At 55.8% G+C, this 25,099-nt stretch overlaps 1 protein-coding gene across 6 annotated transcripts in view; it reads right to left on the bottom strand.

Moving 5' to 3' along the window:
• Window positions 1–4,672: 4,672 nt before the first annotated feature.
• Window positions 4,673–25,099, bottom strand: part of CFAP65 (cilia and flagella associated protein 65) — a 36,178-nt gene continuing 15,751 nt past the window's right edge. For 5 of the 6 annotated variants that reach the window (XM_059168018.1, XM_059168016.1, XM_059168017.1 and 2 more), the window contains 21 exons: window positions 24,521–24,766; window positions 23,708–23,932; window positions 22,593–22,751; window positions 22,243–22,393; window positions 21,666–21,794; window positions 20,628–20,841; window positions 20,183–20,311; window positions 15,133–15,309; window positions 14,761–14,827; window positions 14,505–14,615; window positions 12,097–12,288; window positions 11,837–11,995; window positions 10,377–10,520; window positions 10,054–10,167; window positions 9,751–9,858; window positions 7,840–7,884; window positions 7,182–7,381; window positions 6,763–6,894; window positions 5,793–6,269; window positions 4,967–5,104; window positions 4,673–4,853 (listed from right to left, as the gene is read on the bottom strand). In XM_059168018.1, coding sequence (XP_059024001.1) covers window positions 4,691–4,853; window positions 4,967–5,104; window positions 5,793–6,269; window positions 6,763–6,894; window positions 7,182–7,381; window positions 7,840–7,884; window positions 9,751–9,858; window positions 10,054–10,167; window positions 10,377–10,520; window positions 11,837–11,995; window positions 12,097–12,288; window positions 14,505–14,615; window positions 14,761–14,827; window positions 15,133–15,309; window positions 20,183–20,311; window positions 20,628–20,841; window positions 21,666–21,794; window positions 22,243–22,393; window positions 22,593–22,751; window positions 23,708–23,932; window positions 24,521–24,766 — 3,480 coding nt within the window. In that variant the 3' untranslated portion in view covers window positions 4,673–4,690. Of the gene's footprint in view, window positions 4,854–4,966; window positions 5,105–5,755; window positions 6,270–6,762; window positions 6,895–7,181; window positions 7,382–7,839; window positions 7,885–9,750; window positions 9,859–10,053; window positions 10,168–10,376; window positions 10,521–11,836; window positions 11,996–12,096; window positions 12,289–14,504; window positions 14,616–14,760; window positions 14,828–15,132; window positions 15,310–20,182; window positions 20,312–20,627; window positions 20,842–21,665; window positions 21,795–22,242; window positions 22,394–22,592; window positions 22,752–23,707; window positions 23,933–24,520; window positions 24,767–25,099 lie in introns of those variants that run through there. The other variant, XM_059168020.1, reaches the window with a different exon arrangement.

Below are 25,099 nucleotides of genomic sequence, written 5' to 3'. Positions count from 1 at the left end.
ACTTAAGAGCACGTAGAAACAGAACGGGCCTGTGCTACTTACCCAATAGATGTTCTCTATTATTGCCCTTGTAGTTGTGATTATGACTGGCTTTGCTGCTTGGTTTCCCCCTGCTCCCCACACCCCCAGGCCTAGCAGGGAGGGAGGCTGGAGTCAGGGCAGCAAACACAGCTCTGGGATCTGCAGGCCCCTTCCCACATTGGCCTTGTAGAAGCCCTCAGGATGGGGAGCCTTCCTCCCTCCCAGCATTCAAGTAACTCTTCTCCTGATCTCAGTTTGGGAGGTTTGGGAAGGTCGAAGGGGGGGGGGGTATCTCAATTTCTTTTCCTCTGCCCTTCTGGAGAAAGCACTTGGGAGTGGAACTGGAGACCTGCCTTCTGGTCCTGGGGTTTTTCTGGCTCCATATGTGCCCTTGGGCCGGTCACTCCCTCTCTTGAGGCCCCAATTTTGTCCTAAGTGCTTATCTTGGTGGGGGGGGGGGGCTCTTAACCCTGACAACTCTGATCCTGTGATGCCTCAGAAAGGCTCGATCCCTCCCCTCACCAACCAGCCTCTGCACACCACCACCAAGCCAGAGTGAGGGGGCGAGTTGCCAAGGTCGCCATGGGGACTAATCTCTAAGAAGGTCAGTGAGGCTCTGGACCTGCCTTGGCCGGATGGGGATTAGCACTTGGTTATGAGCAACCCCCCCCCCCAATGGTGCCTCCACTCCCAGGTCCCCTGACTCTCACCTAGACCCTGGGCAGAGGTTCCAAGGCTGAACCACAACCAGTAGGTGGGTAAGGGGTTAGGGCAGCTGCAGAAGCTGTCTCTACAGCTGTAGCCAAGAAAGCAAAGGGCAGAGATGGGGTCCGACCCATGCCCCTCACTGCTCAGTGTCCAGCAGGGTCTGAGCCTGGCCCCTCTTCATCTTTTGCCCTTTAATGGGGAGCGATGGGTCTCCCAAGGGAGGGGCATATCAGCCCTACACCCAGCTCTGGCTGTAGAAGCCACCTCTCTCTCCTTTCTTGGGGGTAATTTCACCCAATGTGGGGATGGAGGCTGTTTTCACTTGGTGGACCGCTACCTCTGCACACATCAAGCCTTCCACCTCCGATTACCCTGACCTTTGACCTGGCATCTTTACATCTCTCAGAATTGTTCATCCCTGGTTATGTCCGGTTGCCTCTGTTCTTCTTCTATGGTTTCTCTCTGCCCTCTTCCTACCTCTGGCTTTCAAGGGGGATGGGGTGGGGGCTGTCCTCCCGCCCTGCTTGTGTTTTCCACTCTCCTCCCCTCGCCATTTCTCCTCGGCTCTCCCAGTCCCGAGGCTGTCCACGCTCCAACTGCACAGTCCCTTTTTCCGCTTCCTCCACTACCTGTCCCCTCCCCCGCCTGGGGTGCTGACGGGGATGACAGGAAGCAGGCTCTGGCTGGGAGCAGGAAGGGGGAGGGGTAAGGGGCTGCTCGAACACCAGCTGCTGAGCAACCCCCCCTCCCCAAGCCCCGCACCTGCGGGCCAGCCCGGCGCCTGGAGTCTCCGCCCTTGGCCTAGCTGGGAGGAGGGACTTGGATGGGAGGCCTGATCGCTAGCCTCGGTCAGGAAATGCGGGTCTTGGGGATAGGGGTTGGAGGTCTGGGGAAATTGGGTCTTGGGGGGAGGGGAAAGGCAAGTGGCTCTCAGTCACAAGGGCAGACCCAACCCTTGGTGGCCTCATTCTTCCCAAACACGCCCCCCCAATGACTGTGCAGATGAGGATCATTTCATGGGGGAGATCTCTTCATTGTGCACCCCAAGATCTGAAATCCCAGCCAGAGGTGGAGAGCTCCAGCCCCCTTCCACAATTAGGGAGAAAAGAGGAAGCCCCACAGACACAGGGAAGATGTGCGGGGTGGGGGGGGTGGGGGGGGGTAGGGGGGGCAGGCCCAACCCCGGACAGGCAAATCATTCAGTACCAGAGGAAAGCAGCAGAGGGCTAGGTCCAGGACAGAAGCCTGGTCAGGGAGGGCAGGAAGGGGGCTGCACACACCCCAGCCTGGGGAAATTGATGCCTCCCTCTCCAGGGCTGCTGAGGTCCGCCCCCTCCCAGAACAGTCTGGAATCTGTCAAGCCATCTCACCCCCTCCTCCTCCCTTTCTCTGCAGGGAGGACTCAGCAGATCCCTTGGAGCCTGCCTGCGGGTAGGAGGCTGGGGCTGATGGGGTAGAAGGGACAGGCCAGTACCTCCAGGAACATCCAAGATGGAGCTGGAAGGGACCAGTGACTCTCAACCCAACCCTCGTTCTCTCTCCGCCCCCCCCCCCGGGAGGGGGGTGACCCCTGCCTGGGTGTGTAGTGGTAGAGTCCCTACCCCATGATGCTTCCTCACCTTAAGGGGAAACTGTAGCTTCTCACTGCTGAGGCTTTCCTCCACTTGCCAACTACAACTAGCTCCTCTCTGGGGCTAGACCAGCATCACCATCCATTTGGGGGAGGAGGACTGGAGGACACCAGAGTCAAAGGACAGAGACTCAGCTAAGGGCTCAGACTGGCCTCAGGCTGCATGGGGAACCCTCAGTTCTAGACTCTGGAGGCAGGAGGCCAGGATCTAGGGCAGTCTCCACTCCCTCCCCCATGTCAGATCTTAGCCTTTGGAATCCCTGCACAAGGTGGCCGATCTGTCTCATGTTTGGGTTCTCCTGCCTAAGAAGAGGGCCCTTCACACCCACTCTCACCCCATCTGTAGCTACCTGAAACAGGCAGCCTCGGGATTATGGAGTTTGGGAAAGGGGGTGTGCTGCTTTCCCTGGGGACCCCATCTGGCAAGGGCTACTGGACCCTGAGTGTGTCCTTTTCAATCAGTCTGTCTGTGTGTCTCCCACACGGGAAGACAGAGGGGCCAGGGAGATGGCAGGGAGTGAACCCTTGGGATGTCAGCCCCAAACAGATCTGGAGAAGCACACTTGATCTTCACCTGGCCATAGTACCCCCAACCCAGATTTTCCACAACTCACAGCTACTGCTCCAACCCCTTGAGGGCCTCCAGCTTCCCAGGTCGGGTGGCTCAGAATTATTGCTAGAAGCCAGAAATCAGGATTTGCGGGGCTCTCATGGAGCAAAGGGGAAAACCGCGAGAGAGGCTGGGAAATGACTTGCCCAAGGCCATAGAAGTCGCTGGGACAGAGCGGGACTAGAAGCTGGGTTTCCACCTCCGGAAGGGCTCCTGTTCCTGCCACAGCCCCTTATGCCACCCGGTGGAGCCTGCTAGGCTGGCCCAAATGACCCGAACCAAGCCGGGCAGCCCATGAGTTTCAGGCAGGACAAGGCAGGGAGGGCGGGCCGGATGGGAGCCGGATCTCCTCTGGGAGCGGCGCGCGGCCTCTCCGACCCGTATGGCGGCGGCGGTGGCGGCAGGTGCCTGCGTGGCGGTCGGGCCCGGCCCCCGGGCGGGTGCTGAGAGGCCACCCCTGCCTCACGCGAGCCGAACGAACAAAACGCTCAGGTCCGGTTTGTGCGAGGGGCTCGTCGCGGGGCCGGAGCGGAAGGCCGGGGGCCTGGCTGAGGCCGTGGGCGATCTCCAGGTCCTGGTCTTCTGCGAACGCAGTGCCACACCGCGCGCGCCGCTGGCCGCCGCCCTCACCTGCGCGCGTCTGCGGCTGACACGTAGCCGGCCGAGGCGGCACCGCAGGTGCGCACCTGGTCAGCCCCTCCCTTCCTCCCTTCCTGGCCACCCTTCACCTGGCCGGGCCCTGCTTGGTTTGGTCCCCAGCCTACTCCCCGGAGCTTGTGCGGGAGCCTGGGCTCCGCGCACTCTTATACGGCCTGTTCAGTCCCCGCCCCCCCCCCCCCCACACACACACGCACGCACACACGCTCACACCTGTCCGGGCGCCCGTTTGCTTGGAGCAAATATTGACTCAGAGGAGGCGGAGCACCCCTTCCCCCTCCCCGCCCCCGCCTGGGCTCTGGGGCAGGAGCTCTTCCGAGGCCTTGGCCGCGGGGTGGAAGGGGGGGTGTCGGGGACCTGGGCGCCTCTGGAACAACACCAGATGTCACTTTTCCACCCACCTGCCTGGAAGGCGGGGGAGGAGCTGAGGACAGAGGCCGCCGGGGGGAGGTTAGGGGGAGCGCGAGGTGGGTATCCTAGGGAGGGTGGGACATCACCTGGGCTGGGGATTCAGATTCGCGATGGGAGTCGCTTAGTAGGGCCTGTGGGCCACTGTCTAGCTGTGACCTCAGCCCGCATCCCAAAGGGTAGCTCTTAGCGCTCTGCGATGTGCCTCGGTTTCCCTTCCTTCTCAGCCTCTTAGCTCAGTCCCCGGAGCCAGACAGATACTGAGAAAAGGCCGGTGGTGGAGGGGGCCGAGCCCAGGAGCAGAAGCAACAGGGAAAGGGGAGGGGTGGTCACCTCGCCTTACAGCCACCTGCTGCGCGGATACCGCCTGGCGCTCAGTTTCTGTCCCCCAGGCAATGCGCAGCAAAGGCTAATTAGGCCCGCCCGAAGCGCCCTCCACTGGCCAAACCCCGTCCAGCGCCCAGCAGCGAGCGGCCAGAACTCTGGCCCGGCTATGCTGCGGAGTGGAGAGAAGCAACCTCCCCACCCTCAAGTCTGCAACGAGTCGCCGCAATCCACCTCAGCCACTCCAACCATCTGTCCCTCCCAGAGCGCGCTCGAGAATTCCTTCTGCGTCGGGTAAATAAAGTGAAGGCAGATACAGAAGGCTATATGCTTTAGTGGCCGGGCAGTGGAGAGGGGGGCACGGAGGGCCGCAAGTCGGCGGGGCTGGGGTGTGGCATCCTCAAAGAGTCGCTAGGGGGCGGCACCACCAGGCGGGACACCTCGGCCTGCTGCAGCCCAAGGGGCGCCGCCGAAAGCAAGTCGGGAGTCTCAATCCTGGAAGACAGAAAGCCCCAGAGGGAGGTAGGAGAGAGCCTTCGGGCCGAGCCTACCTGCCCCTGCCGCCCCTCGCGGCCCTCGCGCCCCTCCGGCACAGTCGGCGCCCACACCTGGAAGGGCTGAGCGGCGGCAGGGCGATGACGCGCGGCCGCGAGGTGAGCACCACCTCCCCGCGGCTCGCCTCCACCAGGATGTTCTGGATCATGTTCTCCAGCAGCGCCTCCTGCAGGTTGGCGAACGCTGGGAGCCTGCGGGGCGGGGATGGGGGCAGGACGCGGGTGTCAGCACCGCCATCGACGGCGCTCGTGTTCTCCGCGGGCCTCTTCCGTGCTGTGCCGTGTGTGCCCTGGGCTCAGTCTACGTGGATTCTCATCCCACTCCCCGCCCGCCCAGCACTATAAGGCATCCTTGTTCCAACTCTACAGACGCTCTAACTGTGGCTCAAAGGGACCAAGTGGCCAAACATCCTGCCGCTGGAACAAGTGGTGGGCTGGGAACCCAGGCAGTTGTCGGTCCCATCTCAGAGCCAGGTCCCGGGGAGAGGCATCAACCTGTGAGGAGGTGCCCAAGGGACTGGGTAGGGCCTAAGGGATCCCAAAGCAGACAGGAAGGGCCACAGAGCAGCCCCAGGCAAAGTCCCTCCAGGAAAAGCTGGCAATTCCCTCCTGGCTCTAGAAAACCATTCAACTATGCCCTGGAAGTGGTGTGCTAGAAAACGGTTTAATAGCCGGGTCTGGGAGGGAATAACTAAAGCCCAGATCGGCATTCTGTAAATACCTCGCTGAAGGCCTTAAGGTACCAGCGGGATGTCACTGAACGCTGAGCTGGGAAGAGCCTTGCATCCAGACAGAGGCTGGCTCCCAGCGCACCACGGCCTCCTGGGATCCTTCTGCACACACCTGCCTTGTGAACCCTCAGCCAGGTCTGGCTGCTCACCGGCTGATGGTCTCCTTCTCATCCTGCTCTTGTTCCTCCTTCACCATGACCTTCAGCTGCTGCTGCCACTGCCATTTCAGGGACTCCTGGGATGTGGGCTGCAGTGTGGGCTCAGTCTCCGTCCAGGACGACTTCTCTTCCTTCGCCTCCTCCTCCTGCTCCCCCTTGCCTGTCTCCTCCTCCTCTATCTCCTCTTCTTCCTCCTCTTCCTCGTCCAGCTCCTCCTCTTCCTCTCCACTCTCCTCCTCCTCTTCCCCCACTTTCTTGTCCCGCCTCAGTTTGTCCTCCTCGGACTCCTTGTCTCTGCTGGCCTCCCAGCTGCTGGAGGATGGAGACAGGACAGGTGCTAACTGCAGGGTGTTGCTCTGGGCTGTGATCTTGGCGGACTGCTCATTCCAGAACTGGCAGAAGTAAGGCATCTTCTCCACCAGGCTTTGGTCCACGGCTTCATGGAATATCTTGTCTTCTAGCAGACCCCTGTGTGGAAGGCAGGAGGAGGAGGTCCTCCCCAAGATGGCTTGCCAGGGGGACTTTACACCCCCTGTGGGGCTCTGGCTTCAGAGCCAAGCCTCAAGGGGCAGTTCCTGACTTCTGTGTCTACAAATGGGTGATTGGTGGGGGAGGCCAGCCCTGAGTCAGTTGCCCCGCCCACCCCTCCTTTGGAGGAAGGCATCTCTGAGCTCCATGGGATCTTAGAGGCAGAGCCAGGAGGTCAGAGTTAGGCAGATAAGGGACAAGAACCCCAGGGAGACAGTGAACTGGCTCAGACCTTATCTGGACAGGACAGAACTCAGGATCCAGCCCTGAGGATCCTTCTAGCAAGCTCCATTAGAGCTGCCCCATCCTGCAGGGCCTGGGGCCACCAGTAGAAGGATCTTGTGGGGAAGTTCTATTTTTCAGGAAAGGAAGGGCTGGGACTTCAGGGGCCATGGGTGGACACAGAGCTGGCTGGCCAAGCTGGTGAGATCACCTGATGATGGTGGTGAGACAGTCGATCAGGAGCTGTTTCTCCTGCTTGGAGATGGGGGCCCACTTGTCTTGGGCTTCTTCCTCAGAAGACTCCAACTTTTCCTCCTTGTGGTATTTCCTCTTTGGCAGCTCCCTGGAGCAGGCCATGACATTCTGAGTGGCCTGGGAAAGCCACCATGCTGGGTGGGGGGTGTCATGAGCAGTGGCGGTGGCCATCCAGTCAGAACATAGATGAGCTTGGGACAGCCCACCGCTTTGGCCCAAATGTAATGCTATGGCATATGGGGACCAAAGCCCAAACCCCAGGGTCAGCACAGGACCTGGAGAGGCTCCAAGTTGGAAAGGTAAGGAAGGAGGAAGGGCAAGAAGCCCAGGTGGGTTCCCAAGCAGCAGAAACCCCCTCCCTGCCTGAGAATTCACCGGTGCAGGAAGTGCTGGGGAAAGCCAGAGCAGTTGGCCAGGAAGTCGTCGGGGGCATGAGCACGGGCCGTGAGGCTCAAGCACAGCATGCCTGGCGAGGGCGGCTGGGGACGGGGCCACAATATCTTCTTCTTTGGGATCTTAAGTTTCCAGCTGACAGGCCGGTTGAGAGGCTGCTGACTCTTGATGGGGGGCAGCGTCTTTGGAAAGGGAGAGACGTGGATGACAAGGATTTGGGAATGTCACTCCCTCACCGATGGATCTCTAGCCCCCCAACCAGGCCTTTGGAGCCAAATCGAAGTGTGACCCCACCCATTGGCACTTCCATCCCTCCCTTCCAGGAGGCTGGGCCAGCAGTTGGGAGTATCTCTGGGAGCAAGAAAGGGGCACCTGGGTGGCTCAGTGGGTTAAAGCCTCTGCCTTCAGCTCAGGTCATGATCCCAAGGTCCTGGGATCCAGCCCTGCATCAGGCTCTTTGCTCAGCAGGGAGCCTGCTTCCTTCCCACCCCCCCCCCTCTGCCTGCCTCTCTGCCTACTTGTGATCTCTCTCTCTGTCAAATAAATAAATAAAATCTTAAAAAAAAAAAAAAAGAAAAAAAAAAAAAAAAAAGAAAGGACTGCTCAATTTATCCCAAGGAGACGGGGCATATGAGCTCACCTTGTACTTCCTCTTAGGGACACAGGCTCTACAATATTCTTCTCTCTATGGAAGCAAAGAGACCCGTACTTAGGGTATAAGAAGAGGGGCTTCCCTCTTCTTACCCTTTCTGCCAACCCACGAGGTGGGGGGTGGGGAGGTGCCAGCAGCCAATGCCAGGACCTGCTGCCCTCCTGATCTCCCCCACCTCCCAGCCACACCTCCTTCCAGGACCTTCCTTAGGGAAGTGCTGCCCGCAGACAAGGAAAATCAGATCACCCAGCTGAAGGAAAAAAGGAGGTGTGAGCAAATATACGCAGACTGTACCAAGGGTGCTTGTCCTTGTGCCTCGGAACTTTGCAGTTCAGTGCGATAAGGAAATTCTCTCCTTTATTAAGATTTAATCCAGAAATCCCTTCTCCCACACCCTCCAGACAGGAGGTTGTGCCCTCATAGTTGGGCCAGAGCTTCAGAGGGGAGCAGAGCCTCCCTGGGGGCTGAGTGTGGTGAGGACAGAGGTGAGCAAGGTGCAAGAATAGCAGCCCAGGGGCGCCTGGGTGGCTCGGTAGGTTAAAGCCTCTGCCTTCAGCTCAGGTCATGATCCCAGGGTCCTGGGATGGAGCACTCATCGGGCTCTCTGCTCATCGGGGAGCCTGCCCCCCCCCCCGCCTGCCTCTCTGCCTATTTGTGATCTCTGTCAAATGGATAAATAAAATCTTAAAAAAAAAAATTAAAAAAAGAATAGCAGCCCAGGGAGGCTGGGAAGCTGGGGGAGGAACCAAGAGGGCTGTGTGGTCTCACCTTTACTCTCCGGCTCCCCTACAGATAGGAATAGCCTGCTTAGTGCGTGTTTCCTGGGTACCAGGCACTGTTGTAGGCACTTCACAGGCTTTAACTCATTCGATCCTCACAACAGTGCTGCGAAGCGGACACTATTTTACTTGCATTCAAAATATTTTTTAAACTTTTATTTTTAACCTTCTTAATATGGAAAATTTCAAATGCATTGGAAAGTAGAGAGAATGTACCAAGAGTCCACCCAGCTTCAACAATCAGCAGGTCACGGCCAGTCTTGTCTCATCTGTGCCCCACTTCTGGATTTTTGTTTAAGATTTGTTTATTTAGGGGCACCTGGGTAGCTCAGTGGGTTAAAGCCTCTACCTTCGGCTTGGCTCAGGTCATGATCCCAGGGTCCTGGGATCGATCCCTGTGTCGGGATCTCTGCTCAGTGGGGGGCCTGCCTCCAGCCCACCCCCTGTCTGCCTCTCTGCCTACTTGTGATCTCTCTCTGTCAAATAAATAAGTTAAAAAAAAAGATTTATTTATTTGAGAGAGCACCTGCGCATACACGAGTGAGTTGGGGGAGGGGCAGAGGCAGAGGGAGAGAATCTCAACCCCACTCCCTGCTGAGGGCAGAGCCTGAGATCATGACCTGAGCTGAAATCAAGAATCGGACATTCCCTGACTGCGCCATCAGGCACTCCTGGATTATTTTGAACTCAATCCCAGATGACACATTACCCCTATTTTATAGTTAAGGGAACAGAGACAATAAGTGACTTGACCAAGATCTCAGAACTAGAAATCTTCAAAGCCAAGAATAGAAACTGGGCAACTTGTCTCCAGAGTCTGCCTCTGAAACCACTGTCCCACACCGTTTTCCATCAGAAGGTGAGCTGTCTTGCCTCCTTTGGCTCCCCGGTGCCTAGCACTTAGCAGGCACCCATTAAACACTGGCTACACGAGGCTGGGAATGGTCAGCCAGTCTTCTGTGTACAGAACAGCGTCTCTTGGGGAGATGCTCTGCTAATGGAAGCAAGCTGATCTAGGACAGGCTTGCCAGTTTTGCATGTAGGACCACCTCACACCCCCACCTCTCTCCCCTCTGGTAAGGCCAATCAGAAAGATCTGTGATGTTCAAGGCCCACTCACCTTCCCTTTCCTATCTGTGATGGTGAACTCCACTTCCTGCCGTATTTCTTCGTCCTTCCACTCCTGTAGTTCCTTACGGTATTGGTTTAGGAGTTTCTGTCGGTACACCTGTAGCCCAGGACAAGGAGGGAGAAGGCCAAGGTCTGGAGGACCTGTGTGCTGTGGACCCCTCACTCTTCCAGGGGCTGGCCCCTGCCTTTCAGTAAAGGTCTGGGGATCTCATAGACCACCACCACCCCCAACACCACATCCCAGTACCGGGAGCTATGCTCCATCCCGGCTTCTTTCTGATGCTGGTCCTACCTTGCACACCAGGTCCGTGCTGTAGAAGCTGGCATGCACTGAGGCCTTCAGGGTCACCACAAAGGGAATCGTCTCTTCAGGAGCCACCTTTCCTGTCATGGGACTCACAGACACCTGTTTGTTTGGGGGAAGGGGTCTCTGGAGCTTCACAGGGATGGGATAGAGTGGGATGAAATGGGGTGGGCAGGACGGGGTGGTATGGGATGGGGAGGGGAGGGGCTAGGTGGGGTGAAATAAGACAAGATGGGACAGGATGGGGTGGAATAAGGTGGGCCTGGAGTCCTGCTAGAGGTTCTGATTCTCTGGAAATATGGGACTCTCACCTCCCCAAACTCTAGAGGCTGCAGCTGCCACTCAAAGTCAATTGTCTCACTCTTGGAGATGTTGTTGAGGAACAGCAGGCGGCTGCACTTGCTCTGCACAGGTATGTTTCCCAGGGAGATATGGGACTGGGACAGGAAGACGTTCTGTTTGTGGAGACAACACAACAGCCACTTGGGGAGGTGAAGTTACCGAGTGCCTTCGGCAAGCGTCAGGGTAGGCAGTTCACAGGCATTTGATCCTCACCATGCCCCTGTGATACACGTATTATTGTCGCCCCACTTTACAGCCAGTGCTGCTAAGGTTTAGAGAGCATAAAGAATTTGTCCAAAGGTCTCTTATAGGCACAGTGGGGATAAACCCAGACAGTCTCACCCTAAAGCTTATGCTTTTGACCATTAAAATAGGCTTGGGAGGGCTGAGAAATCAGAATTTGCTTAGAGAACTAAAGCCACCATAATTTGAATCCCTGAAGAATGCTTGTAGATTAATGGTGTGTGGGGGGAGATCAGCAGTTGGCATTGTCAATGGGAACAGAACAGTAGGGGCTCTGGAAAGCCTGAGGTCACATGGGAGGGACACTTCCTCTCTGTCCAGACCCTGAATGTCTCCAGGGCTGGGACTTTGTCTGGCTCTTCTTTGTGTCCTCAGGGCCTCCAAAGTGCTCGTCATGCAGTTAGAGTCCAGAGAGGGTAGGAGTGGAAAGCTGGACAGGCCAATGTATAGGTGTATAGCAACTGGGTGGCTGTACGGAAGGATGGATGGAGAAGTGAGTGAGCAGATGGTTGGGTGGATGAGTAAATGAGCATGTGGGGGGAGCCTGGGTGGCTCAGTGGGTTAAGATTCTGCTTTTGGCTTTTGGTGATGATCTCAGGGTCCTGGGATCGAGTCCCGCATCAGGCTCTCTGCTTGACAGGGAGCATGCTTCCCTTTCTCTCTCTCTCTGCCTGCCTCTCTGCCTCCTTGTGATCTCTCTCTGTCAAATAAATAAATAAAATCTTTAAAAAACATGAGCATGTGGGCCAGTGGGAGGAGATGGACAGCTGGGTGGATGAATGAATGGGTCAGACGTCCCAACAGTGGGGTGTGTTTGAACTAAAGATGGGGTTATTGACCCTAGATATTTTATGGCAAAATCCATCTAGGTCCAGGGAGGGACTGTTCTGTGTGAAGATAATACTTTACAGCCCTAAAATGGGAGAGCTTCCTTCTATCCCTTCCAAAATCCCCATCCCAATTCCCAGAGTGACTTGAGCAGGAACACCTGTGGGCACTAGGGGGCAGGGTAAGCCTCTCATGGAGCCAGTCCTGCCTGCTTGATGAGGTCAAGTTCCAGGCTTTACTTCTGTATCCCTCCCTTATCACCTCTATCACATTTCCTTCCCAACTTCCCTCTGCCCTGGCCCCGGGGGGCCCCTCAGGCCCCTCCTAGGCCTCAGGCCTTCCACCTCCCTACCCCTACCTGTCCAGGAACCATCAGCCTGGAATGTATGGAGTGGTCGTCCCAAGAGGAGATGTTGTGGAATGGGGCTGTGTCCCCCATGACCTGGGGGTCATAGCCCACTCCCTGGAAGCGGATGATGGCTGAGTTCCATCCCAGGATATGTATGGGTACATCTACCTAGGAAGTTAGGAGGGTGGGGAAGGGACTGGTCAGAGCAAGGCTTGCTGAGGGAAGCCAACACCAACCCCCGCCCTTCCTCAGCCCAGGCTGTGGCTCACCATGTAGGTCTTGGCCTCAATAGGGGAGAAGATCCACAAGACCTGAGCAGTTGTGCCCGGCTGGATCTCTCCATGGGGATTGAGGCAGCAGAAGACGGGGTGATCGAAATTTTTTTCCTGAACCTGCGACAGGATGTTGGTCTGGATCTCGTATGTCACAGGCACCGAGCCACCATTATACAGTTCATAAATCTGCAAGGGGGGCAGGAATAATGAAGTTTCCACACCAGATCAGGGTTTGCAGCATAGAGAGCCTGGGATTCTATGTCCAAGGTGGGAAGACAGGCTGATCTCCATGATGTGACTTTACCGCTCCAGAGCCCCCTAACCACCTCTGATTTCCATTATGGCCTGATCATCCAAGAAGTATGTAACTGCATTTTCAGTCTGGGACATTTTAGGATAATCTGTAATCCTTATTTGCTATTCATTTACTTTTGTCAAGGTATAAGACAACACTAACACTTGTGTCTCTAGCATGGGGATTTACAGAACTGTCCATGCACGCACCCTTCTAGCCCTTCAGGCTCTCGTTCTAACCCTCCGGGAGGCTGCCACTTTCCACGTCTGCCCTTAGAGGCAGTCCTGCTTAAAGGCAGAGGAGGGAGGGGAAGGAAGCTATGATGTCCCCCAGGACTAACTCCAAAGTGTGGGAATCACAGAATGTCCTGGAAGAAACCCAAGATCTTCTGGTCCAAGCCTTCATTTTAGGATAGGAAAATGGAAGTCAGAGAGAGCAAACAGTTCATCTGGACCTAGGTCTTGTCTCCTCATCTTTCCCAGCATGCACTCCTGAATATGCTGATTTTATTTCTCTAGCCTGGGCTACGTCCAAGCTTCAGACCTGGTATCCACCTGGTATCCGACTTCCGCTTCCCAAGCCCTTCCTGCCCCCTTGCCAGCCACTGATCGTCTCACAGACATCTCAAATTTGGTAAAAACCCAACTCTTCACTAGAAAGCCTATTTCTACCTCCCTACTGCCTCGGAGTGCACCTCCTTTCAGTAAATGCTCCAACTAGGAATTCATTACAGCTCAATCCCTGTCTTTCTCCTACGTTCTCAAGCTAGCCCCAGCAAGTCCCTACGATTTTGCCTCCAAAATGTAAATTAAATCTGTTCACTTCTACTTCTGCTGTCCTCTCATGGGTCCAGGCCACCGTCTATCATCCTCTCATGAATGAAAGAGGAAGCTTGGCCAGTTCTGGAGATTGCTTGGAGGCACGGTTGGGTCTCCTGGCTCTAGATCTGGGGGCATTTTCCAGTGTCTATGTTCAGGACCCCACAGGGAAGTGGTCTAGTCTCTCAGGAAAGCTCTCCAGGGGGCACCAATCAGTGCTTTCCTTTTCAAGGACCTGGGCCTCTGTAGCCTTGGCCTGGGGGGGCAGGGGGGCTTCCAGGAAGCCAGTAAGGTAAAGGATGGTCTCCTAGGTCCGGAAAGCCCATTCCTCTGACTCTAGGCTGGACGACCAGAGACTTCTGTTCAGAAATACAAGGACTTCTAAATGGTTAGAAATTTCACAGCTGGGGCACCTGGGTGGCTCAGTGGGTTAAAGCCTCTGCCTTCAGCTCAGGTCATGATCCCAGGGTCCTGGGATCGAGCCCCGAATCCAGCTGTCTTCTCAGGGGGAGCCTGCTTCCCTTCCTCTCTCTCTGCCTGCCTCTCTGCCTGCTTGTGATCTCTGTCTTTCAAATAAATAAATAAAGTCTTTTAAAAAAATGTTTTAAAAAAAAGAAATTTCGCAGCCATGACAAGTTTGGGAAAATACTACATCCCCCTCTGGGAGATTTCCAGTGTACATGTTCAGAGCAAAGGAACCCAGTTCCCTCCACTTGATAAAGAAAATTCTATAGCTTCACAAGGATTCATAGTCTAGTTTTTCACACTTCAGAAAAACGTCCTTCCTGGAGCAGCAATTTTCAACCTGGGGCTGAGACCTATTAGTAAGCAGGCCATGAAAGCAATTTAGCAGGTGGAACAGAATAAAGTAAAAATGGAAAACATCTGAACACTTTGCATGTAGTAGTGTACATACTAATTTGTGATATTTTGTTTTAAGTATATGTTTTGTACTTATGGGATTATTATGGGATTATTATCCAAAATATATTAGTGTGACTCCTGGTCAAAGAAGTTCAAAGAATCCTGTTCTAGGGGAGAGAACCCCCTGCTTTTGCATGAGAACATGGGAATGAGGCAAAGGGCTTCGCACCAGGCACCAGGAAGCAGAAGCCTCTCATCTTGGATCATTCTCAGTTACCCCAACTCAGTGTTTGACCTGTAGCCCCACCTCTCAGCGTGAGGACTTCTGGAGGGCAAGATCTTTGTTACCCTGTAGAGGGCTGATGCAGATACACAGAGATCAATGCTTAGGCTTCTTGGTAACTGGGACAACGTAGACCACTCACCTGCCTTGGGGGCAGTGTGTTGCCAATGGGGACAGGGACGAACTCGTGGCTAGTGGAGGTGAAGTGCACGTACTTTTGCTCCAGCTTCACTGTCACACCTATGAAATTTAGCTGGAAATAGAAAGCCCATGAGTAGCATCCTTCCCCAGGAGGAACAGAAGCACCCAGCCCAAAGTTCTGGACCCTAGGTCTCCAGGGGCACAGTTCCCTGCTCCTCTCTCGGGTGTCCAGGACAGAATGAGGTCGAGGGTCTCACCAGGATCTCCCGGCCGTGGGACACCTTGAAGAGCACTGGGAGGCGATCAGTGCCAATGAACACGTGGCTGGAAGGGAGGAGAGTCTGGGCTGAAGTTACAGAGCCCCAGTACCCGCAGGAGAGCAAAGTGCCTGTAGCTTTGAGGGGGCCAGCCCCTGGGAGAGTGTGGAAGGAACCCCCCCGAGCTGGGATAGGGCAAGAGAGACATGAAGCCTCCCTGCCAAGTGGTTGGACAGGGTCCTCCCTTGGCGGTGCGCACCCTGGTGGTGGAGTCACCAGAGTCCAAGGAGGAGCTACTCTGGGAGCACAGGGAAAGCAGGGGGTGGGGTGGGTCTCCAGGACCGGAAGTATGGACAGGCATGGGAGGAGCACCTGTATTTGAGTTCCACCACCTGCTCCTGCCCGGAACTCAGGCTCCCAGCCTTGGGGCTGATGGAGAATACGCAGTTGTCCTGCACACGCATTTGGTGGAGCTCAGTGGCGTCAAACTCCGCTTGCTGTGCCCACAACTCCAGGTCAATCTGCTGGTCACTTGGAAAGAGGAAGGCCCTGGAAGAGGGTGTGCAAGCCTTTTAGAACAGAGAGGTGGGAGCTCTACACAGCAGGCGGAGTGGATGGAGGCCTCCCAGGAGACCTCCCCTACTCCCTCCCTCCCCCACCCGATTTGGCAAGCTGCCCCACACGTGGCTGAGAAAACATGGCTCTAGCGGACTCTCACTTCATAACGACCCCAAACCCAAACCCAGAAATGGCAGCAGGTCCTTGGTGATGGAGTGGAAAGTGGAGACTGGGGCTTCCATTGTCAGGGACAGGAGTCAAGGGGGACAACCCGTGTATATGGGGAACTTTGAGCTAGCTAGTCACTAAGCCCAGGGGGATGGTTGTGTGACAAAGCCCTTAGGGAGGGCCATTTGAAGCACCTACAAATGCCGGCAGCACATACCAGCCCCCCTCCGTTCAGGGGGAGGGTGTCTAGGCCAGCGTGAGCCTGGGGCGGAGAACAGATGCCCCAGCAGGGCTGGTGTTCTCGAATCTAGAGCAAGTCTGGGCATAGAATTCATGTCCCCCAAATGCCTCATGTTGTGGGAAAGTGCATACTGCCCTCAAGCTGGTTAACACAGCGAGAGGTGAAGGGGTCCCCGAGTTATGATCTGAAAAGGAGGACCCCTCTGCTTGCAGATACACAGAGAGAACTGGCCTCAAACTGGGCAGATGGCAGGAACAGGGAGCAGTCAAAGTGGAAATGCTCAAAGAATGGAGGAAACCGCAAACCTAGACTCCCTTGAATCAGTCTTTTTTTTTTTTTAATGGAATTTTCTTTTTTTTTAAAAAAATTAATTTATTTATTTATTTGACACAGAGAGAGAACACAAGCAGGCAGAGAGGCAGGCAGAGAGAGAGAGAGAGAGGGAAGTAGGCTCCCCGCTGAACAGAGAGCCCGATGCGGGGCTCGATCCCAGGACCTGAGATCATGACCTGAGTTGAAGGCAGAGGCTTTAACCCACTGAGCCACCCAGGCGCCCCTCCCTTGAATCAGTGTTAAAATAGTTTCACATCAGAAATGTGATAAACATGGGGTGCCTGGGTGGCTCAGTCATTAGGCTTCTGCCTTCGGTTCAGGTCATGTTCCCTGATCATGTTCCCTGGTCATGTTCCTGGGATCGAGCCCTGCACTGGGCTCCCTGCTCAGCGGGAAGCCTGCTTCTCCCTCGCCCACTCCCCCTGCTTGTATTCCCTGTCTCGCTGTGTCTCTCTCTGTCAAATAAATAAAGTAAAATAAAATAAAGGAATGTGATAAACAGTTCCACTCAACACTGGAAGTTTTGAAAGAACAGACACCTTCAAACAGGAAAGGAGAGAAGGCACGGCTACCACCTTCTGCTGTGGGAATTTTGACAGCATCTACTAGAATAAAAACTGCATGAGCCCTTTGACTCGGGAATTTTCTCCTGGGGAACTAACCTGTAGGAATAAAGGTATGCGTGCACATGCTCACGCTGACACACGTGTGCACAGCAACACACACACACACGTGCACACGGATGTTTGTTACAACTTTCTTTGTAGTGGGGGAAAGAAAAACCCACTGGGAACAACTAATGTCATCCAATACCGGAGGAGTTTAATAACTTCAGGGCCATTCATACTACAGAATATTATGCCAAATATTACAGAGAAAGAGTTAAGGGGCGCCTGGGTGGGTGAGTGGGGTAAGCGTCTACCTTGGACTCAGGTCATGATCTCAGGGTCCTGGGATCCAGCCCCGCATCGGACTCCTTGCTCATCAGGGAGTCTGCTTCTCCCACTTCCCTTCCCCCTACCCCTGCTCATGTTCTCTCTTTTGCACACACAATCTCTCTCAAATGAATCAATAAAAAATCTTTTAAAAAAGAGTTAGTTTTATGCACTGATCTGTATTGATCTGAAGGGAATGTTATGGGCGTAATGCTGAGTGAAAATGTTAATGATCTAACAGAAAGCAGTATGCACAGCATCGTGCCAATACTGTAAAAAAAAATTCAAGGGGAACAGAGTAACCCTGGGCTGTGTTCACATGTGGATGGCATAGGGGCTGGGGGTGGAAGCCCCCCACAAACCCTCCATCACCCCCAGAGGAGCAGACATGCAGCGGGAGCCGGAGAGTTGCTTGCTTTGTGTCTTTTGACAGGTGAATAAACTGCTTCCTCACTTCATCCAGGGGATACTGATCAGCGGCACAAGTGGAGATCTTGCTACTTTGGGGTTATCTGGGTAGTTTCGACACCTCTGTTTCCCTCGCTGCCCTTGCTCAGTCCCCCTCCCAATAATCCTGACCCCTTTTTCCCTGCCAGTCCCTTAGTGGGGGGCGCCCCTTGCTGGCTCCCCTGCCTCAGGCTCCGAGGCCATTTCTCTCCCTGCACCCCACACCCTAGACCAGAGTGGCAGGTCTCGAAGGCAGATCATGTCTTTGTCCCCTGTCCCCGTTTCATCGCCACCATGCCCTCAGGAAGAAGGCCACACTCTTAGGAGAAAGGTCCCGATGCCGTGGCCCTTGTCTGCCTTCCCAGTCACACCCGGGACCCCATCCTCCTCCTCTGTCAACACTCTAGGTGGGCTGAGCCTTTTTCTCTTACTCATGTACACACCAGGCCCCCTGTCTGGAAGGTTCTTACCCCCCCGCCACCATTTTATTTAAAGATTTTATTTATTTGTCAGAGGGAGAGAGAGAAAGCAAGCACAAGCAGGAGGAGCAGCAGGCAGAGGGAGAAGCCGGCTTCCAGCCGAGCAGGGAACCCAACAGGGACTTGATCCCAGGGCTCTGGAATCATGACTGGAGCCAGAGACAGATGCCTAACCGACTGAGCCATCCAGGCCTCCCTGTCTGGAAGGTTCTCTGCAGCCTCTCTGCGTCTTCTCCCTAAGCTGCTGGTCTAGCTCAGTTGTAGCTTTCTTCAGCCCACATCACCCTGCCTCAGACCCCTGCAGCTCTTGGGGGGCCAGGCTTGGACCTGTCGGCACCTCGATTCTGAGGGCCATGTCGGGAGCCTGGGCCTAGAAGCCCCCAGTAAACGTTTAGCCAAGACTTAATGAGTGCAGGGACCAGGAGGGACCAGGGACCAGGAGGTGTTAGCCTGAGTATCTGATGTTGGTAAGGCCTTCCACCTCCCCGGGCCGGAGCAGAGGCATGGGGGGAGAAGACCCGGAGAGAGCGGGGAAGGCCACTCTAGGCTCCTCTTCCCTCCGATGCTCCCCCTCCCTCTTGGGGTTCTCACTCTGTCCTGCCTGCAGCTGCCTCCAGGCCAAGTCCACACTCCCCATTTCTTACTGATCTTGGCAGGAATAAAACCTTCAGTCTGTTTTTTATGAGCTCAGCAAAGACCAGCTAGAAGTTTCAAAAATAGCCTTCTAAGAAATTGAAAGGAAACACAACAACACAAAAAACCTAGGAGAGTCAAGCCTTCCAAGGAAGGTTCGCTGTGCTTGGACTCCTGGAAGAAGCACGGACTGCCTTCCTGAACCTCAGATGATCTCCTGATGGATGGGCTCAGCTCAGTGGGCACCTTGCCTGGGTTTCCTCCCACCTCGGTTTCCAGCCACCTGGACTCTCTCCACAGAGAGTGTGAGCTGGCTTGCTCCTACACAAACACACTTGCATGCATAATCCACCAAAATACCCTGTTCTGCGCCAGGATGGACTAACGCCGCTTTTCCTGTAGTGCCTGGCTCCTGGCCACACCAGTAGCCTCAGGGAATGGTGGATCTGGAGCTCTGGCGGGCCCCAGGCCTGCCCCACCTGGCTAGCAGCCCTGTCTGCCAAGCTTCAAGTCATTAGGGCCAGGAGCCCTCAGCTACTCATAGTCCTGGCCCTTCTCAGACAGGAGCCAGCCTCACTGCTTGCTTCCCCTCCAGCTTAGCCCTCACCCCAAGACTCTGCTCAGGTAGGAAGGTTCCTGAGATCGCAGAAACACCCCACCCCACCCCACCCCAGCCCCCGCCATGCCCCTGGTCATCCCTCTCAAGCCTGACCCCAGTGGGTACACTTCTTTGTCACTTCCGTTTAGGCAAGAAAAGTTAGAAGTCATCAAAAGGAAATTTACTAGGAAGTCGAGACGCGTGGCAGCGGTGGGGAGGAAGAACAAGAAAAAGCTCTGGCATGGAAACAGATGTTTATTGGGCACAAGTTTGGGCCCCGACAGGAGGAAAGTCAAGCACAGGAAGGGCCATGCTTGGCAGGCTCAGAGCTCCAGGCCTGGGCTGCTGTGACCATAGAGGCGCAGCCTGCCCTGTGGCCGGCCTCCAGCCTTCCCACAGCCCACGTGACTTCTCTCAGCCACGTCTTCCTCCCCAACACCAGCTCGGTGGCAGCCTGTCCCTGTCCTTCTCCACCAGAGATCTTCACTCAGCCCCATACAGGCTTGGCCTCCCTGGACTGAAACTCTACTGGGGGTGCCCCACTGCCTAGCACAGTGCCTGGGACATGGAGGCACTCTGAAGACTTCTTGCCATCTAACCGGTACCACTCTGGCTTTGAACCCGGCTCTGCCTGCTAATGGATGAGTGGCCTTAGCCTCCATCTGCAAAAGTCAGCAGAGGAGGTTTTTTTCCCCCTGGGGTTGGTGTGAGGCTTGGAGGAGAAAAGTCTCATAAATTGGTACCTGGCACACAGCAGGAGCCCATAGGACACCTCTAACTCATTAAGCAATTAGGATGACCATGCCAGTCTTCATCAGCCTCTCCCACTCTTGAGCCTAAGGCCGTCTCGGGCAGTGACAGGTTTGGAGCACTGAAGGATGATCCCAATCCCACACTGGCCTCCCCACCCCATGAAGGAGGGGATCCACTGCTCACAGGCACCAGACAGCTAGGTCCACCTGGAGCCAGAGATGGCCTCCAGCACCTGCCTCCCGGGCCCCCCCAGCAGCCCCCTCCCAGCCCCCCGTACCAGTCCAGGGACACCACTCCGTGGTTCTTCAGGGCCAGGAGCACCACTGAGGGTGGGGCCTCCACTGGCGCCGCCCCGAAGTTGAAGTCGAGCTTCAGATGGGTGAAGACAGTGGGGATCTGGCTTGTGCTGTGTGAAGCAGAGACTCAGACTCAGAGACAGAGGCAGACAGTAGGAACCCCCCACCAGGGGCGGATGGCTGGCCAAGCAATCATCTTCCTGTCGGTGAGAATTGGAGAATCTGGGACTCGGGGACTGGGGTGGGCTAGCATTTGTGACCTTGAGCCCATCCCTGACTTCTTCAGGCCACTCCAGGGATGGAAAGAATTTGGGGGGAGATGGGGAGACACTCCATAGATAAGTCCTGGTGCTGGGGGAAGGGTGTGGGCAGAGAGCTCCAAGAACACCCCAGATAGACCCTGCCCCCGCCCTGAGCCCACCTCACCTGTGCCGGGTGGGCACCTTGTAGGTGAGCTCTTGGGGGGTGGGGTCACGCTCCAAGTAACTGTTGAGCGTGTCTAGGGAGAAGAGGCGCCACAGGTGTTTTCGGGTGATGCCCTTGGCGCTGCCCACGGGGCAGACATCCAGGATGGAGAGCAAGGGGTACACAGCCATCAGGAAGACGCAACACAGCTCCTGCCTCTTCCCAGCCTTGTTATCTAGGGGAGAGAGGTGTGGACGTGAGGAGTGGCCTCACCTCTCTGCTGTCCTGGGCCCCAGCATGCAGGCTGAGCATGTAGGATCCCTGGCCACCTTCCCAGGACCCTTGTCAGGAGGAGCGGATATCTCCCAGGCTCTGGGACCTTTCCAGAACAGCCAAGCCTCGTCTGGTACTTTCTATGTGTCAGGCATTGTCTGAAATGCTCTGTGTGCATTGTGGTGCTCACTGGGTGTTGTCGCTTGTTTGCACACTGACTCTCACTAACGGCTTTATTGAGGTAGAATTTATATACCATGAAATTAACACTTTTAACCCATACAATCCAGATTTGTCCTATATTCATAGCTGTGCCACCATCACCACTATCTAATTTAGAACATTTCCATCACCCCCTAAAGAAGCATGGTACCAAAAAGCTGTCACTCCCCGTTCCCCTCCCCCGACACCATCCCCCAGCCACCACTGATCTACTTTCTGTCTCTATAGAGTTGCCTGTCCTGGCTGGACATCTCACATAAACAAAATCATACAATATGTGGGGTTTTGGTGATTGGCTTTTTTCACCTGGTGTAACGTTTTCAAAATTCATTCATGGGGTAACACGCATCAGCCTTTTTTTTTTTTTTTTCCCACATGTGCACACACATACACGGACATCTGTGTGGACGGATGTGGTCATTATGAGGCATACACACCAGTCACCCCAGCACATCCCAGCATGCTAACGCACACCCTGCTGGCACTGTCTGGATCCCCAGCACCCGCCCACCCCAGATCCTGCTCACACAGTCCGCCACCTTTCCTCTCAGGTGGCCCACGTACCTCTGTGCGAGAGGAGAGCATAGCAGATCTTCCAGCAGTACTGGGAGCGCTGGTGGGGACAAGCGGTCAAGCAGATAGTGTCCTGGGACCGGGGTGGCAGGCTCCCCTCTGTGCGGTCCAGCTGCAGGGCTGCTCAGGGATGACCCCGGTAGGGTCAAGGGCAGAAGCAGCCCTCAGTGCAGGCCAGGGAGTCCCAGGAGGCCAGCAGTCCTCCTGCTCCTTTCCACATACCCTCCCCTGGGCGCAGAGTACTGGCTAGAGAGCAGGCCCAGAGCCAGGAAAACAGGGAGCAGAGTCCCTCTTCCCAGAGCAGACAGAGGAAACCACGTTTTGTGTCACTGGCGTCTGCTAAGCACTTCACTCTGCCTCGAAGCCCTGGGAGGCAGGTGCTGGCAATCGTCCCATTTTATAGATGAGGCAGCTGAGGCTCAGAGTCACCCACCCCATGCCACACATCTAAAAGGTGGAAGCACCAAGTTTTAAGCCCTGCTCTGCCTTCCCCCAAAGCATGATCTGGTTAACCATCGTCCCTCCCTGCTTGCCTCCCTGGCCCCAGCCCTGGCCCGGGCTCGAGTACCAAGAGGCCCGTTGTCCACGACCTGAGGGCTGCACTGCTCCAGGAACAGGCGGTAATAAAGGGTGCAGTTGCCATCATTCAGAAGCTTCAGCGATCTGGACTGCTTGCTGTTCACCAGCACGTTCCCGAATTCCAGCTCCTTTTCCTTCACCTGAGGGCCAGAGTCAGCCAGCCACAGCCCTGGCTTCCCCACCCCTGGCCTCAGAGAATTGATGAGGGAGTACAGGGCCAGAGGGCTGGATGGCTCCCATCCCTTGCCCTCTTGGAGTCGGGCACCCTGGGGCCTTCCCTCCCACCTGTGCCCTGGCCCGCAGCTCCCCAGCCCCACCTGCCAGGGTTCTCCTACTCACGGAGAGGCTGCTGGTGATGCCCATGCCCACCAGCCTGAGCATGTAGTGGGTGGTGGCGGGGGGCTTGGTGTTTGGGGGCAGATCGGCTTCCCAGACCCACATCCCCACTCGGAACAGGTACTTGGTCTCCTCCAGAGGGCTGAAGGTCCATGTCAGCGTCTAGGGTCACAGAGATCATCCCTGCGTGGGGTCTCCAAAACCCCTTGCCCAGACTCCTGGCCACAGGAGATCCCACAGTGGGGGACCAAGCTATGGTACCTCTGAGTGATAACCCTTCCCACACATCGGATTTTATGTTCATTCCTTCAGCCTCTCCATCCTTTATCCCCACGAGGTAAGTGGTATTATTTAGTACCTCATTTTCTGATGACACACCGGAGACAGAGAAGTGGGGTAACTTGCCGCAGGTCACACGGCTGACGAGGGGTTTGGTGGGAGCTGGAGTGTGAGCTCCTGAAGCCAACTCCAGAGCCTATGCTGTCTCTGGCCTCCCTGACTACCACCTGGGTTCTTCCAGACACCATGTGTTGGTGGTTCTGGTGTCCGGCCTCCCCAACTCGTCTGTATGGCCCTAGACCAGGAAATGGGGCTCTGCTAGTTTGGGTCCCAGCCAGTACCCCCCTTCGGACTGCTGCTGAGGACTCCCCTTCCTCACGCCTTCATGATACGCACCCACCTGGCCCCAAACCACCTTGCAGCGATCTTGCAGCTTTGGGGACCATGGATGGAGAGAGGACTTGCCCCTTGAAAGTGTTTCAAGTGCCAGCTCTCCACCTCCTCATTTGTAATATTCATAAATGGCTTTCTCTTCTCTAAGTTTCAATTCTTCTTTGTAAAATGGGGGCTAAGACCATGGTAGCTGTCCCACCTGCTTGTAAGGCGGGGGAGGTGGTTATCGAATAAATGGGAGGGTGCACACTATAAGTCCGGCCCCCGGAGAGGCGTGAGTAAGAGATGATGGTCAAAGTGAAGGTGACCTTGGATCTCCTTAGAGACAGCAGCCCCAGCTCAACGTAGACTCTCTCCAGTGTGAGCCTTGGCTGTGGGCAAGGTGCGGGGAGCATGCAGATGGGAGCACAGGGGTGGCGGGGGCAGCAGCAGGGTGGGGCACTCACAATGCTCTCGCTGGGCTGGATAAGCCCCCGCACAGGCTGGACGGCCAGGATCTTTCCGTAAGGTTGGGAAATCCTCCATTCAAACTCCAGGGGCAGACGCGAGGGGTTACGGAAGGTGAAGAGGCTGGTGGAGGAGCAGCCCACCCAGGTGGGCTTGAAGAACACGCTCTTAGAGGTGTCCAGCTTCAGCTGTAGGGGCTCCTCCCGGCTCTGCATGCTTACCTCCTAGGGCCGGGGGAGGGAGGGCAGGGACCGGATGTCACCCCGCTGCCCCGGCTCCCCCAAATGTCTGAGAGGCCACGGGTGGGCAGCTTTTCCCCTGGGAGGGAAGGCAAAAGGCCCTCCTCCAGCCTGGGCACAGGCAGCTTCTGTCAAGGCAGAGTAGGTGGAGACCGACCCAAGAGATGGTTCTTGAAAAGAACCCAGGGACCGAGACAGGAGGTACCGATCATTTCATGGGCCAGATGTGGGCCCACCAGCCTGGCTCCTTTTCCAGCCCAACCCCACACCTCCCTCTGCAACCTGCAATGAGTCTTATTTTGCCCCCACTCATTTCTTTGGGACCTCTGCATCCCTTTTCTTGTCCCAGACACCTTGAGGTCGACATGCTGGGCCTGAGGGTGGGGAGCTCTTCACAAATGGGGCCAAGGGGTCTTTGCCCTCCTAGGGCACTTCCTGGGGGGAGGGGAGAAAAGCAGCCCCTTGGCTACTTTAGGGGAGATTTAGAGGCCAACCCAGAATCTGGCTTTGAGAAGGAAAGCCCCAGACTACGGCTCATTCCTCAGGACCCAGTCCCCTAGCCTTGCCTTTTACCTTGAGATACTGGGGACAAAAATTAAACTGTAAGTAGAAAAGGTGTTGCTTCCAGCAGTTGCCCTTAGGGTAGGTACAGATGAGGAAGATCTGGTGGGCCCTGGGGGCCACGAGGCCTGAACTGGGCCGCAGGGAGATGTCTGAGCTGCTCTGGGGGGCCAAGTTGAAGGTCAACATCATGGAGCCTTTGTTGATCAAGAGCAGGCTACGGTAGGAGGGTTCACCGGCGGACACTGCAGGAAAGAGCTGGGGTGCACAACAAGAGGGATCCACGCTCAGATCTATATGCTTCCTCCTCCCTCACCCCACTGACCCGCACGTGAGCCACATCCCTTGGTAGTCCAGATGCCCGGGGGCTCAGGGAAGTCTGTGTGGGCTTGGCTGGGCCTGTCTTCAAGGAGAGCCAAGATACCTCCACACATCCCAGTCACTCCCCTGCGAGCAGGGAACAGAGGGTCACAGCTTGGCACCAAAAAATGATTCTGTCCTCCAGAGACCTCCAGACAGGGAGAGGGAGTGGCCGTAGGGAAGTGAGCCCAGGAAACACAGTCATCTGAGACTTCCTCCGCAGAGTTAAGG

Source organism: Mustela lutreola, chromosome 3, assembly GCF_030435805.1.
Source record: "Mustela lutreola isolate mMusLut2 chromosome 3, mMusLut2.pri, whole genome shotgun sequence".
In the NCBI taxonomy this organism is placed as follows: Eukaryota; Metazoa; Chordata; class Mammalia; order Carnivora; family Mustelidae; genus Mustela; species Mustela lutreola.
Note: the sequence above shows the minus strand (reverse complement) of the source record. Positions and strands in the feature narration are given on the sequence as shown.